This window comes from Athalia rosae, chromosome 2 (genome assembly GCF_917208135.1).
Source record: "Athalia rosae chromosome 2, iyAthRosa1.1, whole genome shotgun sequence".
NCBI lineage: Eukaryota > Metazoa > Arthropoda > Insecta > Hymenoptera > Athaliidae > Athalia > Athalia rosae.
In genome coordinates, this window is record NC_064027.1 from 11,662,562 (window position 1) to 11,680,992 (window position 18,431).

Here is an 18,431-nt window from a genome sequence, read left to right on the forward strand (position 1 = left end):
CTTTGGAAGTGAAATTCAGTTTTTGATCACTTTTATTCGTTTGTCTGTACAATTGTTAGGAGTCTGGTAATAACAGCGTGAACAAGTAGAATCGAAAAATGATTTTTTTTCATTTTGAAATTTTATGAACCGCGGAATTTGAAGAATAAATTTTCTAAAATACATATCGCAGAAGCTAGGACGATGCCTGTACACAAAATGAGAAACATCGGTCCAGTTGACAGGACTGATACACTCTGTATTACGGAATTTTCTCGAAAACATACAGGCTTTCTGGCCGCCCAGCGCTTTACTTGCCTGGTCAGAAGTCCCGCGCTCGATAGTTTCGTCATACTGTAACAGTCAGATAGCATAGAAAAATGTTATTCATTCGCACACAATAACGATTGTGCATTAGATTGAGTACAAAAACGCTTGCTTGTATGAAATCGGTTGACGTATTTCCGGTGAATTTATGATTCTGATATGTTCAAGTATTTCGCCATTTTGTTCGAACGTCGAAAATGGACGTCCGAAAAACGATTGACATTTCATTACCCGAGCTGGATGATTTTTGAGAACGGACTGTTGTGTTTTCCCCAGACCGCCAATTTCTGGGGTGGATACAGGTGGACTTCGGTAAGCTCGCAGATCATATCGTCCGTAAATAATCTTTCGACGTAGGGATAACCTGTGTTCGGATCTGTGTGATAAGCAAAACCACCCTTGGCGACTCTTTCGAACCCTTCCTCCAAAGGCATGAAACGTTCCTTGTCGGAAAGCGGCTCCCAACGTTTTTTGTAAAACTGTTTGACGTCCCAACTTTGCAAAGCCTGTCGGAGCAAGAACGATCATGTCATTTTTCTAATCCAAAGGTTCACGTATTCAGATCACGTCGTTGACATCGGAATTTCTACACTGAATATTTCGAATCTGTAGTTTCTGATTTTTATTTTTGTTCGTATCACCTTGAACGCATGATTCACGTACGTGATCGGCTCGAATGCAACTTCGAATTTGCTGTCGGCAAGCTGATTGAGAGAGTCGTTCATTTTATCGAGTGGCATATTCAACTGGGCCGATACGAGACTAGCCGAGTAGTAGTTGTAAATTAACAGACTGAATATTAATACGTTCATGATTGCTAAGCGACCCGATAGACATTTCGGTACGAAGGTAGACCCTGCAAAATTCAAGTCCATTAACGCATTACGTTCACGCAATCAAAATTTTTTTAGGATAAAAACAATTCTATGACCAGAAGAGTCTAAATTTTTTTTCCTGCTCCCTGCACGAACGTGTAATTTACCTTGCTGACACATCACTCCGATTATTGCTAGAATCGCTTCGTTCCACGTGTCCAACCTGTATTCGATCACCTCGATTTTGAAAGTCAGACCGAGAATGATGATGTAAACTATGATCATCAGTCCGGTAATCATCCAAGACAAGAGGGTGAACGGACGTATGAATTCATCGCTCACCCTCGTTGTAATCGATCGAAACATGAAGCAGCTTCTGTGACAACATGATATTGGTCAGTTGATACGAGAAAGATCAATAACTTTCTTCTGCCACGTTGTCCAGTAGCATTTTGGTATAGGGCAAACACTGTACATGATATTTCATATGTATATCGCGTACCGAAATGGCCATAAAGGAAAGAGAAGTTTGGTAAGATCGGCTCGTTCGTGTGACATAACGGCTGGACTCGCTCCTAGATCTGCCTCACCCCGATGTAGCATTCCAACCATACCCAAGTGATTGCCGTCGCTATCGATCTGATCCCAAAAACTGCTCTCCACAATTTCCATTCTGAATCATTTAAAACAGAGAAGTGAACACTTCTTCATTAATCGGATTCAAAAGTTCGTTCCGTACAAAGATTGGTTCTATTTTTATGAATGATATCGAGCTTCTGATAGTGAGTGGCTGATTGACCGAATGAACAAAGTGTTATTAATCTTTTATCATCTCACGTGAAGTTGAATACGTCTGCGACGTGCAAAACAGCGGCGTAGGTGAACTTCGACATACTGTCCAATTGCCGGGTGGTGTAATCTTGCAAGTAATCATTGACACTGACATTGTCAGGCTTGTATGGCGTCTAAAAAGAAAACACCAATTCATACCTCACATCTCTCGATTGATGAAATGTCCGTTCATGCGTATACCTATGTTACTCACAACGCAGATCACTTTTAACTTCATGCCATGAAAATTAGCTCGTCTTCGATACTTTTCTTGAACCAACGAGACATTCAGCCCCTTATTCTCCTGCCAAAATGCCAACCTGGTGACGTTTAATTTTCCAGCGTATTTCTTTCCATGATTGTAAATATCGTATAAATTGTATCCGTTAGACGCGGACGTGACGATCACGAAATCCGTGGTCACGGCGAACGATTCGTCATCTATCAGCCGTATACTTTTCTCTAAATCTTTTCCGAACACCAACCAGTTATACGATTCGTTAAAAACTCCATATTTCGAACACTGAAACGAACACGTCAATGAATGAGCGATCGAAGAACTTGTGAATTCTAAGTGTTGAAAACCATCGGAGCACCATGAAATCATTGTTGGTGGCGTCATTATTGTTAAATCCGTTGACCCACCTCTGTCAAAATGTACTCGCTGTACGAATTTCCACAGTTCAAATCCAGGAAAATTCCTGAGCACGAATCCGCTACTCTCAGTACTGTTTCCAATGAAAAATTGAACCCTGGATACAATATTGCCAGCGAAATACCCGCGTTGTTGAGAATTTTAGTTAAATCGATGTTATCTGAAAATGTATTGAATTAAGATGAAAGTCGGGGGTAATCGGATCTTATAACTGATCATACTTGTTTGATTTTCGCATAGAAATGCTACAACTCGGTGTATATTTTTGTAAAGGAAATAATCTCTGACCAATTCGTTTCTTGCAGCAAATAATTTTGTAACTAGAGACAATAAGGCGAACAATTTTATCATTCGCATCGTCGGAATTCGGTGCTTGACCAATTCGGTGTAACAACGATTTGGTTCGTATTTGTAACTTATGCAGTTCTGCAGTGGATGGAGTTTCCATACGTCCGATATTTAAATTGGTTTAGAAAGATTGACACCTCTTGAAGTATTCAGGATCTTAGTGATTCTAAAATCCACCGATTCCACCTTGATGTTAACATATTTACATGATTTTAGTGAGTGAAATTTACCGATCCCGCGATCATTACCAATGCAGTTTGATCTGACAATCAATTGCACCTAATCATAATTGAGAGCGTCTGTGATTGTCTTGCATGCCGTGATCCGACAAAGCTTGTACGGGGTGCACCGTTAGAAACGAGTCAATTTTCATATCGCGGGTAAAAATTTTTCGCAAAAAATATCTAACGGATAGAATTTCAGAATGTTTCATCTTTAGGTGTAATGACTCCTTGAAGTTGCTACGGTGTTGGAGACACTTTTTTTGAGGTGCACTTCAACGTATCCTATCAAATAGTTACACAATGTTTGTTCTAGGCTGTAATTGATTTATTCGCTCAGCTCGTACGTAAGAAGATGCAAATTGAATTCGATGGAAATTCAAAAAAGAACTTGAGGCGAATGCTAAAAAAGAAATCAATTCAGTCAAAATTGACTTCATCAATTCAAAGAACGATACTTGATTATACTTGACTACGATCTAGGGAGTCAGGATTATGAAATATCTAGAAACGATTTGCTGAATTCGCAATTCTGAAACCCCACCCGCTATGTTTCAGCAGGTCACGATATCGCTCATTTCGATATGCGTCCGCACTTGACATCAGAATTACAGATGAGGGTTCGGAGGTTAGCATTTCACGTTATTTGTACTAATATCACTCCCAATTTCATGACGCACGATAACTTTTTCTTCAGCATATTGATTCTTCATAAGTTAACGGGTTCAGTAATGCTAATAATGGAATTCACGGATTCAAATTAAAAAGAAAATCGATCATCTATTTTTTGTAGAACTTCATATTGGAGACATCTCGATTAGTTTTAGTTGTTATCCTAGGTTATTTTGGGCTCGAGTAGCCGAATTTACTAACTGAATTGATCTATTCATTGAAATTATAGAATTGTACAGAGATGCCTTCTTCGTGTAAATTTATTACACGCGAAATGAACGATATGATTCTCCAACCGCTGATCGACTTTTCAAAACCGAATCATACCAAAGCTTTCGATTCAGGAATGAAGTTGATGGAATTGTTCGCAATACAAATTATTAACGCGTTACTCTAAAGCCCGATTGTCATGATGCAGTGCTGCATTCTTTCTCGTAAGTCAATTCGTTATGTAAGTATGCGAAATGTCGCACTCGGGCTAACGTAAGAGGTTTGAAAATCTTTGCATAAGTCACGAGTTCAACGTCGAATGTTGTTCGCGCAGATTTCATAGCTTCTATACAGGGTGTTTCTTTTATAACGCATGAATTGCGTTAATTTGAATTCTCAAAAATTTAGGAGGGTGAAAAAAAAAAACTCGTAACCGCCAAAAATATGGCAAGGTGTTTGAAGAGAAACCTAGTCGTCCTTGATCCGATTCGATGATTATATTACTATAGGTGCTACGCGGTAGCGATTACAATGTTCATTGCAAACATTAGACAAACACGGATCATCAGTGAATTTCTGATATATGATCGCAATCTGATACGCCGCCAAACATTATGGTAGGGGAATCGGATGATATAAAAATACGTTGCAGATAGCTGGGGCATGAGTGACTTTCCGGTCTTTGAGATAGCCCTGTAGGCGGATGTAAATTTTGACAGTAGTGACAGCCGAGGTTACGATATGGTAGGAAACCGTGTGAAAATAAGTGCGGCTGGTGTATTGCCCTTTCCAGTACCAGGGGATGAAATTAAGATTTCTGGAATAGCTGAAGGATTTCAAAATTCAGAAGACCACAAGAAACTCCAAGAAAATCTCTTCAACGGAGTGGATCTGGTCGACGATGATGGTCACCGGTGGATATCAGATGATTACTTCATAATTGGTATGCGAAACGAAGGAAAGACGTAACAAAGAAAGCGATTGCAGATATTGGACCAACAATAAAACTTTCTAATCGATAAATTTGAAGAACAGAAAAAAAGAAACAACCGCCGCCTTTTCAAAGTGTACATTAGTAACTCAAAAATGTATAGTGGAACGGCAATATGTCGATGATACAACACATCCGAGTCAAAATTTGACGTCAATTACATACATAACGCTAGAACGGCGAATTTAATTGATACTTGTAATCAAAAAAGATGAAAAAAAATTGTCTTCTGAACCGTATGAGAAGTTCAAGAAATTGCATCAATTGATCGTTACGCGTCTGCACACGTGGTTGGTGATAACTGTATTTTTCAGGAGGACATCGTGTCATTCCAATTCGCTCCAGCAGTACCATTCGTGAACTTGAAATAATGTTAAACGATCATGTTCAACAAACCGACAAAGTACCGTTGCTCTAATTGTTTGCAAAGTAGCGCGGGTCATTGGGTGAATTGGAAATATGACGCAATCGCGAGGAAAATTCAAATCGATTCCACAGCTCGTTTGAAGTGGTATCAGAAGACGATCGCATGCAATGTACCTCATTTATAATGCTCGCTCTGAACACCTCATATGTAACTATGCAAGAATAAAAGTATAATGGAACAAAGAACGGTCATGAACTGTTTTCATAATCAGAAAATAATTTGAAAATTGTAGGAATAATTCGAATCGGATGGAGGAAAGAAGGAGTGGGTTATATAAATACGACTGTGAGAATTCAGGATTCAATTCAGTCCAAGTATTTGAAAAGTCACCGATCAAAATACCACTATAACTAGTGAGTGAAGCGAAATGTTGAAAAAAAATAAAACGGTATGCAAACGGACTGAATTGCCCTTTCCGGAACCGGGCGATGAAGTGGTGATATCCGGAATCGCCGGAAGATTTCCAGAATCGAATAATGTAAAGGAATTAGAGGGAAATCTTTTCAGCAAGAAGGATCTCATCACTGACGATGGTCGCCGATGGAAATTAGGTGCCTACCGGTATAGTTTTAGTTCATAGAAATTCTTCGAAGAGCTACGTTAAAATAAACTCGTCAATGATTGCAGACCATCCAGATATACCCCAAAGAACTGGTAAAGTGTACGATGTGGATAAGTTCGATAATAAATTCTTCAAAATCTCTGCCGAAGAAGCAAATTGTATGGATCCGGTAGCTAGAATACTTTTGGAACACACCTATGAAGCTTTAATTGATGCTGGGGTCAATCCGAGAAAACTTCGAGGAACGAGGACAGGAGTTTACCTCGGTACCTGCTACTCTGAGACCGAAAAAATCTTGCTCTATGCAGATCAGGTCAGCATGTTACGGTATTTTCTTTTTTCATTGCGATCTACTTTTTTAATGCCTGGTGCAGATTGGGACGATATTAAAACCCGCAGAATCACAAATAATCAAAGCGAATAATCAATCATCTAGCCGAAAGGATACGGAGCGATGGGCTGCAGCCGATTTATGATGGCAAATCGAATCTCGCAGTGGCTGGATATAACTGGACCCAGCTACGCCACGGACACGGCATGCAGTTCGAGTCTTTACGTATTAGATCACGCATTTAGGGCAATCAGAAGTGGAGAATGCGAAGCTGCCATCGTCGGGGGAGCCAACTTGTGTCTTCATCCTTACGTGTCTATGCAATTCTATCTCCTTGGTAAGATTTGCTTTGCATTTGGTCTGCTGTGTAAACGCAACATTATAATAGTAGGAATGATCACGACAATGGATTGTACAATAGTACAGAGATGAATGAGCGTGGGCAGATGTACACGGATGAAAATTTGATTGAAATAGTTCACAGAAAAGATTTGGAGTAACGCTTACTTGACGTGATAACTTCAGTGTCGCATGGTATTTTTGTTTCAGGCGTGCTAGCCGCTGACGGATCCTGTAAGTCATTTGATAATAGTGGCAATGGCTATTGCCGAAGTGAAGCTATTTCCGTGGTATATCTGCAGAAAGCCAAAGATGCCAAACGTATTCACGCCCGAATAGTTTACACGAAAACGAATTGCGATGGTTTCAAAGAAGAAGGCATTACCTTTCCCTCAAATATAGTTCAACGGCAGCTACTTCAGGAATTTTACGAAGAGTGCCAAATCCCGCCGTCCAGTATAGCATACGTGGAAGCACATGGAACCGGAACTAAGGTGGGTGATCCTGTAGAAGTGGATGCTATTGACCAGGTATTCAGCCCTGGCAGAACGAAGCCATTACGAATTGGTTCTATCAAGTCGAATTTGGGGCATTCCGAACCAGCAAGTGGCCTGTGTTCGATCGCAAAGGTCAGTAAACATCAATGCTATGTGGACACGAAATGGAAAGTTTGTTCTCCAATGACCAAGACCAATGTTATTCAACTACTCGCAATCGCTAGATCATCATCGCTATGGAGACCGGGTACATACCCCCAAACATACATTACAAAACACCTCGCAAGGGTATAAAAGCACTGGAAGACGGTCGCATTCAAGTGATCACGGAACCGACGCCATGGGAGGGTGGACTCGTCGGGATAAACTCATTCGGATTCGGAGGTGCCAACGCGCACGTTTTGCTGGAGTGGAATTCGAAAGAGAAGACCGACGATAACGAGCGGCTTGTCGGACTGCCGAGACTCGTGGTCCTGTCAGGCCGAACCGAGGAAGCTGTTACGATTTTGTTGGACGATGTATGTATGCGATGGAAGATCTTATTGTTAGTCTAACCAAGGTGAATGAATATTTCGTTTTGACAGCTCGAGAGCAGACCGCTCGATGTCGAATACGTCGGCCTTTTTCACAATATACACTCCGAAGAGATCGAAGGGCATTTCTATCGTGGGTATACAATTTTTCCACCTCGGGAAACACCGATGAAGAACATCCGCCACGTGCAGCACTTCTCGGGTTCGAAGCGATCGGTATGTTTTGTGTTCTCTGGATTGGGATCGCAATGGCCCGGAATGGGTAAGTGCCGCAATTACGCTTCTAGTTACACTCATGCACTTCTGATTTTCATGAAAATCAAAAAAAAAAATAACTTCTTATGAGCTAAAATAAGTGACTTGTTCCCAAAAGTTGGCAAACCGAAAGATATTTGGCCGAATATATAGAAATGAAAAATTTCTCCATTCCATATCTAACATCTTTGGCATGTCATTGGACATGTTTCATAATGCGATGACCATAGAATGGATTGATAATTCTTGAATTTGACAGGTAAAGCTTTGCTCAGAATTCCTGTTTTCGCGAAGACAATCAAAGAATGCGACGCTACTCTGAGGCCGTATGGTGTCGACGTCTTAGGCATTCTGACGGCTGAAGATCCCAAGCTATTAGAAAATATCATGAACACTTTCATCGGTATCACGGCTATGCAGGTGAAGTACATTTCAACCTACCATTGCATAAATTAGTCCTTAATCAACTTAGGCTTCAAATGGTGCGTTGGATGGCGCATCTTTGAGATTTGGGTATTTATTGGTCCGCAGATTGGTTTGATAGATGTGCTGGCATCTCTGGGCATTGTTCCAGATAATGTTATTGGGCATTCGATAGGAGAATTGGGCTGTGCGTACGCTGTCGGTGATCTCACTGCAAAACAGACGATCTTGATAGCGTATTTCCAAGGGTTGGCATCCATCCAAGTTCAAACAATACGAGGTTCTATGGCAACCGTCGAATGTAGTAGCACAGATTTGAAAATACTATGTCCAAGCGATATCGAAATCGCCTGTTACAATGGTCCCCGAACGTCAACAATCAGTGGACCTGCCGACTCCTTGAAAAAGGTCATTTCAAAGTTGCAGGTGAGAACAACTGATCTGAAATCGATACTTTAAAAGTTTCGTTTACAATTTTTAGGATCACAAAACTTTGTCATTTTTTGTTGATACGTTTCGACGGAAAATTACTTGCGAAAAATGATACAATTGCTGACATCAACTGTCATTGAAAATATGCGATTGCTTTAATACGTGCAAGGTTGTAGAATCTGAAATTCTAAGATTCTCCGTTTGCAAAAACATTTCGAATTCGTATTCTGCGGAAAATTTATTTCATTTTTTCCCCCCATTTCTCGCCCAGGAGATGAAAATTCCAGTCAAAATGATTGCCTGTGCCAACATCGCCTATCACACCCGTCACATGACTACACTGGGCAAGACTTTGTACCCGCATTTGGGAAAAATCATTCGCAATCCAAAGCCTCGTAGCCAAAAATGGCTCAGCACTTCTGTGCCTCAGTCGAATTGGACTTCCGGTACGGCGAAATTATGCTCCGCCGAATACTTCGTCAATAACTTGATCAGCCCGGTTTTATTCGAGCAAGCATGTTACCTGATACCCGCCAATGCGATAACCATCGAAGTCGCACCCCATGGAATTCTACAATCCGTGTTGAAGACCTCATTGAGCAAGAGTAGCATCAACATTGATCTGATGGATCGTAATCACCGGGATCACGTTACCGGGTTACTTCAAAGTATTGGAAAAATGTACGAAGCTGGTCTGCATCCAAAATTGACCAATTTGTACGACGACGTCCAATACCCAGTGAGTCGAGAGACTCCGATGATATCCCCACTGCTCAGATGGAATCATTCGGAGAGTTGGCAAGTGATAAGTTATAGGACGATGCAGAAAATTGAAACCGGAGAAAGAATTGTAAAAATATCAGTTGAAAACGAATCGTTCGAATGGATCTCGGGGCATGTTGTTGATGGAAGGAACTTGGTGCCCGCCACAGGATATTTAGATTTGATTTGGGAAACCCTAGGAATGATGCAAGGAGAAATATACACAGAACTCTCAGTCATGTTTGAGGATGTCAGGTTTCATCGAGCGGCGACAGTACCGAAGACGGGAAAAGTCATTTTGACCATCATGGTTCATAAGGGTAAGATCAAATTGCACACAGTAACTTCAATTTACCTGACATTGATATTTAAATAGACAGATCAAAATGTGGAATGAATGATGCCGAGAGTATTACAAAAAAATAGGCTATTCGGTTTTGAGAATTCCGAAAATCTTCAGGGTATTACACCCTAGACAAAGGCCCTGTCAAAATATGAGCCCTCAATAACAATATTCAGAGTTGGCGTTTCACAATTTTCTGTTTTTCATTCAAATAACATGATGAAATCTATTTTCAATAATGGAATTGCTCATATTCCAACAAGGTCTTTGTCTATGGGTAGTCTGGCGATTTTTCTAAGTTCTTGAGAAAAAAAAAAGAAGACTTTTTTAAAATACTTTAATAATGCCGGAAAGTGAGTTGAGGCTTCATGATGACTGAAAAATCATTCTATCGGATTGACGAAGCACTGACAGAAAAACTTGAAGAGACAATAACCGGTATTATCACCGACCATATTCTTCTGAAATCAAACAATCAGTATGCGAATACCTCAAGTCAGGATTGAACTCAGATAGCACTGCGGGTATATTAAAACTGGATCATTTTGCATTAGGATCAGGCAGATTTGAAGTTAATGAAGGTGGAACTGCCATCGTTACTGGATTCGCACAAATAGTTTCGAACCCAGCAAAAGAATGCATTGCTGATGAAATGTTGGGCGATGGTCATGAGGAACTAGGAATGACATCAAGGGATGTTTACAAGGAGTTACGCCTCAGAGGATATCAATACACAGGACTGTTTCGAGCAATTCAAGGAGCATCGGTTGACGGAACGAGGGGGCGCATAGCCTGGGAGAAGAAGTGGGCACCTTTTATGGATAATATGTTACAAATGAAGATACTTGGGATCGATACGCGAGGATTGTTCGTCCCAACTGGTATTCAGAAGCTTGTGATAGACACAGAAAAGCATTCGAGGTATCTCCGCACCATGACCGAGGGTATGAAAGGTAATGACGAAACTTTTGAGAAGGTACGAACTGCCGTAGCCTTAGCGTAATGAGAATAACTTGACTTGACGACAGCCCACATTCCATCAATGGTCCTATTACCGTGGGCACTTGTCTACCTTTAATCACAGTTTGCGCACGTGCATGTTTGCAATCATAAACGTTCAATATACGGTTGATTCCATTTCAAAAGCTAACTACCTTTTTCGCAGTCATTCCTGTGGAAGTTCATACGGACTTGGACGTCATCAAGGCTGGTGGAGTAGAGATTCGCGGGTTGAAGGCCAGCGCTATACCTCGTAAGAAGCCAACCAGTGAGCCGGTTCTGGAAGATTTTAAGTTCGTAACACACAGAGATCGAAATGAGATTGATCTGCGGGTGGCTATTCGGATTGCTATGCATCTTGCACTTGAGAACCATCTAGGCGTAACAATAAAAACGATCGAATTATTACATGATAACGACAAAATGTCCACCGAACGCCTGATGTCACCGACAATTCAGCAAATTTTGGCTAATTTACCGCTGCTGCAAGCAGACATTAAAATTTTTGCGAATGCTAACGAGTTGTCACGTCAAGACTTGCCGGCCACCATTCATGTCTCTGATTTGAATAAATTGGCCGGAGAATCAGATGCTCTGTTGGGAGTTGGTAACGGACTGCTTTCGAGCAAAAATCATGCAGCACTGAAGCAATTACTAACAACGATTATGGACAGGGGTTTCGTAATTCTTCGAGAACCCATAGGGGCCTCTGGAGATATTTGGTCATCTATGAAGAGCGAATGCCTCGATATTGTGATGGAAAAACGGACGAAAGAAGAATTGGTTCTATTACTTCGTAAACAAGAACGGTCACCCAGACGTATTGCTAATATCGTCAAAGTGAGCAATAACGAATTCACATGGGTCTCTACTTTGCAAGCTCTTCTAAAGGCAGAGTGTGGTAAAGAGTCTCGCCATCGCGATCGCATACTACTCGTGAGCGAGGGGGATCTTGAGAGTGGGCTTATGGGTCTGGTGAACTGTCTCCGAAGGGAACCGGGTGGCGACACGATACAAGCGTTACTGATCCAAGACTTGCAAGCTCCCAAATTTTCTCTGGAAAATCCATTTTATACCAACCAATTGGATTTGGGCTTGGCACTGAACGTTCTTCGTCCCGGAAAACGGTGGGGTTCCTATCGGTTTTTCGCAATGAACGCTTTGCCGGTGCGACCGGTTCATCACGCCCGAATAAATCAACAGACACGTGGAGACCTGAACTCACTCAAGTGGGTGGAGGGCATAATCCAGCCAGAGTCGAAGTCGAGAGACATCGTCAAAATATATTATTCGTCGATCAACTTCCGCGACGTCATGTTGGGAACGGGAAAGCTCGCTGTCGAAGTAGCCGCGAAGACCAGACAGGCGCAGGAAAGCGTGATCGGATTCGAATACTCCGGTATAGATGCAGACGGTCGTGCGGTTATGGGGATGATTGAAACCGGAGCAATGGCCAACTTATGCGTCTGCGACAGGGAGCTCCTGTGGACGGTACCTGACGGATGGTCTTTGGAAGATGCCGCAACTGTTCCGGCGGTATATGGGACAGCCTACTACGCGCTTGTAATGAGCGGAAAAATGAAAAAAGGGGATAAAGTTTTGATTCACGCGGGAAGCGGTGGCGTTGGTCAAGCAGCTATCAGGTTGGCACTTCACGTAGGTTGCGAAGTGTTTACAACCGTCGGAACGCCGGAGAAACGTGCGTTTATCAGAAGCCAATTTCCACAAATCAGCGACGATCACATAGGGAATTCTCGAGATTCAAGCTTTGAGCAATTGATTCTCCAAAAAACAGATGGCCGAGGGGTGGATATCGTATTGAATTCTCTCGCCGAAGAAAAGCTGCAGGCTTCGGTCCGTTGCCTGACGACAGGAGGACGATTTCTGGAGATTGGGAAATTCGATCTCGCGGCCAACAATCCTCTTGGAATGGAGGCGTTTGTTAAGGGAATTAGCTTTCACGGAATACTCTTAGACAATCTATTCACCGGTCGCGCCGAAAGTAGAAGCAAACTATCCGCAATGCTTGCCGAAGGAATTAGGAACGGTGCAGTTAAACCATTAGTCAGGACGGTATTTCCGATGGATCAGGCTGAGGCAGCGTTTCGATACATGGCAGCTGGGAAACATATCGGCAAGGTTTGGATTGACTTATACAAATTATCATGATGAATCAGAAAATTCCGAATATCGCATTTTGATGTTGATATCATGAATTCCACGAAATGACCTCTATTCCCCAAATGCAATGAATTTGTAACAGTCTCATAATTCCTGTCACAGGTCATCGTGAAAATTCGAGATGAAGATGAACCCGCATTGTCTCCTGCTAGGCCGCTTGCACTGCCTCGATTTTACTGTTCAGAGGAGGGCAGCCACCTCATACTCGGTGGCTTAGGGGGTTTCGGTCTCGAACTCGCCGATTGGCTCGTGCTTCGCGGGGCTAAAAAACTGGTTTTCACATCCCGCAAAGGAATCAGTAACGGGTACCAACAAATGCGTATCAACATCTGGAGGGGTTACGGTGTGAAGGTTTCCGTCGTTTCCGGTCAAGACCCCTCAACGCGCGAAGGCTGCGAAGCAATATTGAAAGAAGCCATCGCACTCGGCCCAGTGGAAGCGATTTTCAATTTAGCTGTTGTGCTGAAGGACAACTTCTTCGAGAACCAAACGGTCGAGGCCTTTGAAGAATCTTTCGGGGTCAAAGCTCGTGCCACGAAGCATCTCGACAAGTTATCGAGAACGCTGTGTCCGCATCTTAGGCAGTTCGTGGTATTTTCCTCAGTTTCTTGCGGCAGAGGTAACGCAGGCCAAACAAATTACGGAATGTCCAACTCCGTAATGGAGAAAATATGCGAGGCTCGAGTGGCAGATAAACTGCCGGGCCTAGCGGTCCAATGGGGAGCAATCGGCGATGTAGGTCTAGTCGCAGAAATGCAAGAGGACCACCAAGAGATCGTCATCGGTGGAACCCTCACACAGCCGATAATATCTTGCTTGCAAGAACTCGATGGTTTTCTGCAACAGAAATCACCTGTCGTGTCCAGTATGGTCGTCGCTGAAAAAGTTGTTGGCGGCGCCGGAGCTCTGAATATCGTCGATACCGTCCTCAACATAATGGGTAATAACACCTTGAATAACTCTGATTCATATAAATCTGTTCCGACTACTATTCATGCTCAGCTCGCTTCCAACCCGATTACTAGTCTTGTTTTCTTTGTACTGACAGGACTCAAGAACCTCACTACGATCAGCGCACATTCACCTCTAGCGGAACTCGGAATGGACTCAATGATGGCAGTTGAAATTAAACAAACCTTGGAACGGGAATTTGACGTGTTTTTAACTCCGCAAGATATTCGAACTCTCAACTTCCAAAAGCTAGATGAACTTTCGACGAAAAATTCCAACGACGCAATTTCGGAGAGTGTCACGAATGGGGATAAAGAATGGGATGGCATGAAATTACTTGATGGAACTATGGGAACAGCCTTAGATACTTACGACGCTTGCATGCCATTGAAAACACCCGCGGAGGGTGGAAGAACAGAAGTTTTTATGATCCCTGGAATCGAAGCATATCACACCGTATTCGATCCTTTGGTCGGCAAACTGAAATCACCGACAACCTGCTTACAGCTTGGGTTATCGGCGGAACATCAATCGTCGGTTTCAGACATGGCGGAGTATTTCATATCTGTGAGGACCTTCTTTACTTCTATTTTTGCATTTCCAGATCCGTGTTTTGGGATGACAGTGACAATTGTTCATAATTTCAGCATATTAATTCAAGGAATGAGGATCACAAGAACTTCGTCATTGTCGGATATTCCTTCGGAAGTCTGATAGCTGTAGAACTTGCAAGACGGTTTGAGTCTGAAGGACGTAGCGGCCGTCTGGTATTAATCGATGGTTCGCCTGATTTGGTGAAGTCATTAGCTGCTCAAAATTTCAATGAAACTTCGGATGAAGAGTTTCAAACTCAAGTCATACTGGAGTTTACCAATCATATTGCACCCACAGCTGCTAAAAAGGTGAGTCCAGTGACACTTGATTTTTTGAATTTGGTTTTGAACATGGCTTCGACACAGAACTTGGGCGGACTATTTGATGTACATATATAAACATCACGATCATTTTCAGAATAATCGATCACGCAAACTAATGTTTGGCGGTTGCAGGTTTTTGCGGAATTACAGAATCGTTATACGTGGGAGGAGAGGGTGGAAACCTTTTTGAACGGATTATCTGCTCATATGAGCAGTAAATTAACACCCGAATTTCTAAGACTGATGTGTTTATGCCTTTATAATCGACTCAGAGCTATCGGAAAATACAAACCATCTGCATTTCCACCCCTCAAAGCACCGATCATCCTAATAAAACCTAAACGTGCGACTGTACGTTCGATTTCAGAAGACTATGGTTTGGGCTCGGTGAGTTATCTGGTATCAAGTGTAGAGTCGTGTAATAGAATTTACTTTGTAGGTGTTCTTATTTTGTTAAATGGTCAGTGGGATGATTTACAATTCTTGTGAAGGTTAAATGCAACAACAAATTTAATTGCCTTTCATACCTTTTACAGCTCACCCAAGGAAATATAAGAATTCGGTATGCTGATGGCAACCACCTCACAGTGTTGAATGACGAAATTTGTGCAGCAGCGATTAACGGAGAGCTCGAAGAAGATGACATCATACGTGATCCAAGTAAACCATGATGGCCCGTGCCACCTTCATCTTGATCGAAGACCTAACCTCCGGATTGATTCAACTCTTGTTAATTGGAATCATAGAAGGAGATGATGTATTTTATGTTTAGTCATTCGATGACGTTTCACGTACTATTCTTACTATGCATTAAGTTGACAATACATCCATGGTTAAACTTTTACTTATTACTTACCTCATACTCTAAAAACATAGGCTAGGATATCGGAACGTTATAATCAATCGCTGTATGTAGACGTCATCTTCGTTCGTTTCTTAAATAAACCGCAATGATTGTGATTTCTTTTTTACATACTCGTTACCTCACAGAACTTCATTGTCTCTCATATATCTGTTCCTCGGATTCTCTCTCTTTGTGCCGAACTCCACTTCATGTACCTAATTATTTGGTCAATCTCGATTTCTTACAAAAAAACGGCAACTCAAAAATATCTCAAAATTATCAGAGGGGGCATGTCATACAAGGAGTTATTATTAATCATGATAATAAGCTTCAACCTATACTCATAATCAGCTTAAGGGGAAGGCATCATTTGCAGATGACAGCGTAGGTCGAGGCGTAGGTATAACGAAACAACAGTTTATTGTTTTCATAACAAAGCGTGACCGCAGGGAAGAAAGTAGCTCTAACAGTGATAACAGGAATCACATATATCGAGCTACGTTGCGTAAATAGAAGTTACGAACCTCATTTTAAATTCACGTATTTACAGATATTATCGAAGGTCATAGCTCACTTGGCTCTAAAGGTGGAAGTCTTACTTCGACATCGCAATCATGTTTTCTCAACTTGGATATTTTGAACCAAGCTAACTGATACACTACCACTAATTAAACTATGTTGGACGCCATTTGATGTATCATCAAAATTTAAAGAGATATAGACTCTGGCACTCAGGGCGTTGATGAACTCTGGGCTGGTCGAATGTTTGCAAAGGAACGTACCAAAATCAACTATTCGATTTTGGTCAAGGTCGAAGGAACAACGATTTTCGGACACAAAGGAAAAAGTCTAGCTTTTCACCTGTGAAAAGACTTAGGCTTTATTGTACGGATAATTTAGGAACAAGGTTTCACAAGATTTTACAAGGACAGATCATGATATAATGTGGAACAGTTAGGAAACTTATTTCCAAGATAATAACTATCGTGATATAATGGTCTTTGGTTTGATATGCGAAGTTAATAATATTTTCAATAATCAGGGAATAGTTCTTGAAACAATGTGGGATGATTACACCTCCTCAGAATTTTATTAAATCAGATTTGACAATGAAATACCTGGCTTGTATGCTTCATGTAATGGATCGGCGAAGAACCCGAGAGAACCTTGCGGCACCAATGCAGCGAAACGAATAAATCAGGAAGAATCGGATAGGCAGAGAACACGGAGATCCGCGGTACTTCAATTCTTAACAGGGTCGGTGTGAGCAGCCTCCTGCTTTGCAACGTACAGAAATATATTCATTTTTGAGTTCTACTTTTGTCATGAGGAATATAAATTACTTTCAGGTGATATTCCTACCATCTATGGGTGTTAACTGGAATCATTATGAACTATGAATTTGAAACAATTGCTAGCGCTGTTGAAATACAGCATTTTCAAGAATAGGAAATATTACATATATCATTTATTTTCACGTTATGTGAATTTATTCATGGGGCCGCATTACAGTAATCTTTTGTATTTTGATGTTGTTTCAATGGTATCAATAATTGCACTGTACATGTGCCATTACTACACCCCATTTGGAGTTTTTACGTCATCTCACGACAATTACAGATGAAAGCATCGATTTTTCAGAATTCCACTTGTCTCGTAGAACGTGTTGATTCAAATGTCTTATCAAGTCTTTCCTCGATGAACTTACTATAGCATAGAACTTGGTAGTAATGACTTGAGAAAGGTCATGCGATTTTGTAACCGAGACGACAAAAGAGTTGTTAATTGGTTAGACCTTAGAATACATGATTTTTAGTTGATGTATATTTTCCAGTACATCGGACTGTTGGGATAGTGATGTTGAATAGACCAATTATCAATTCCCGAATCATGCATATTTCAGAGAATCTACATTAGACTGGCTAACGACGTGGTGTCTATGCCCGAAACACATTAGCAATGGATGTAAAGAATGATTTACAGATATCATGCTTTGAAACATACACATAAGTCGCCATTTGATGACATTTTTGTCCATAATGCTGGAACAGCTAAATCAATTGATTTTCATGATGAGCAGAGCTCGGTAAAAATGGACACTGAACAGTACCCGGGGTTCGAGAAGTTACCTGCCTTGATCAAACGACACCATCATCCGAAGATACTCAATAAGAGTTTGATTTGCACCAGAAAATATCTTTATTTATTAGACTATCAACGTCTGCAATATTGTACAAGTGCAAGGCAGTATAATATCACATGATTAACGAACACTAATCCGATACCAAATGGTTACTTTTGTTTGCAAAGTAGTCGCGGGTCATCGGGTGAATTAGGACCCAACGCGATGCGATTGATATGCTTCAGAGCGCATTAGCAATGCGTTTAGAATTCAACGAGATTCCAAGACTCCTTAGAGGTGTTATCGGAAGCCAATTGTAAGCGGTGAACTGCATTAAAAATTAGCACTATAAACGCCTTCCCGACGAAAATAGAAGGATGAAACAAAAGGGGGCAACAAACTGTTCAGACAATCATTAAATAATTTAGGAATTATGGGAATAATTCGTCACGAAGGGGGTAGAG

The 18,431-nt window shown here is 41.5% G+C and overlaps 2 protein-coding genes across 2 annotated transcripts; one reads left to right on the forward strand and one right to left on the reverse strand.

The window, feature by feature from the left end:
- Positions 1–118: 118 nt before the first annotated feature.
- LOC105682907 (ionotropic receptor 75a-like) lies at positions 119–17,027 on the reverse strand (the record flags this gene model as incomplete). Its single annotated transcript, XM_048650808.1, has 9 exons — positions 119–333; positions 538–812; positions 948–1,162; positions 1,289–1,497; positions 1,624–1,794; positions 1,959–2,086; positions 2,167–2,475; positions 2,598–2,767; positions 16,964–17,027. Coding segments are annotated over 9 exons (1,752 nt in total), but the record flags the coding sequence as incomplete, so codon positions are not given.
- On the forward strand, positions 4,747–15,961 carry LOC105683507 (fatty acid synthase-like). The gene is made up of 17 exons (XM_048649831.1): positions 4,747–5,623; positions 5,709–6,027; positions 6,104–6,351; positions 6,475–6,706; positions 6,919–7,337; positions 7,430–7,723; positions 7,790–8,000; positions 8,253–8,413; positions 8,525–8,842; positions 9,120–9,930; positions 10,508–10,906; positions 11,119–13,091; positions 13,236–14,073; positions 14,182–14,651; positions 14,732–14,986; positions 15,134–15,388; positions 15,538–15,961. The coding sequence occupies exons 2-17, from the start codon at positions 5,844–5,846 to the stop codon at positions 15,670–15,672; spliced, it is 7,203 nt and encodes a 2,400-aa protein (XP_048505788.1). The 5' UTR covers positions 4,747–5,623; positions 5,709–5,843; the 3' UTR covers positions 15,673–15,961.
- Positions 17,028–18,431: the final 1,404 nt, after the last annotated feature.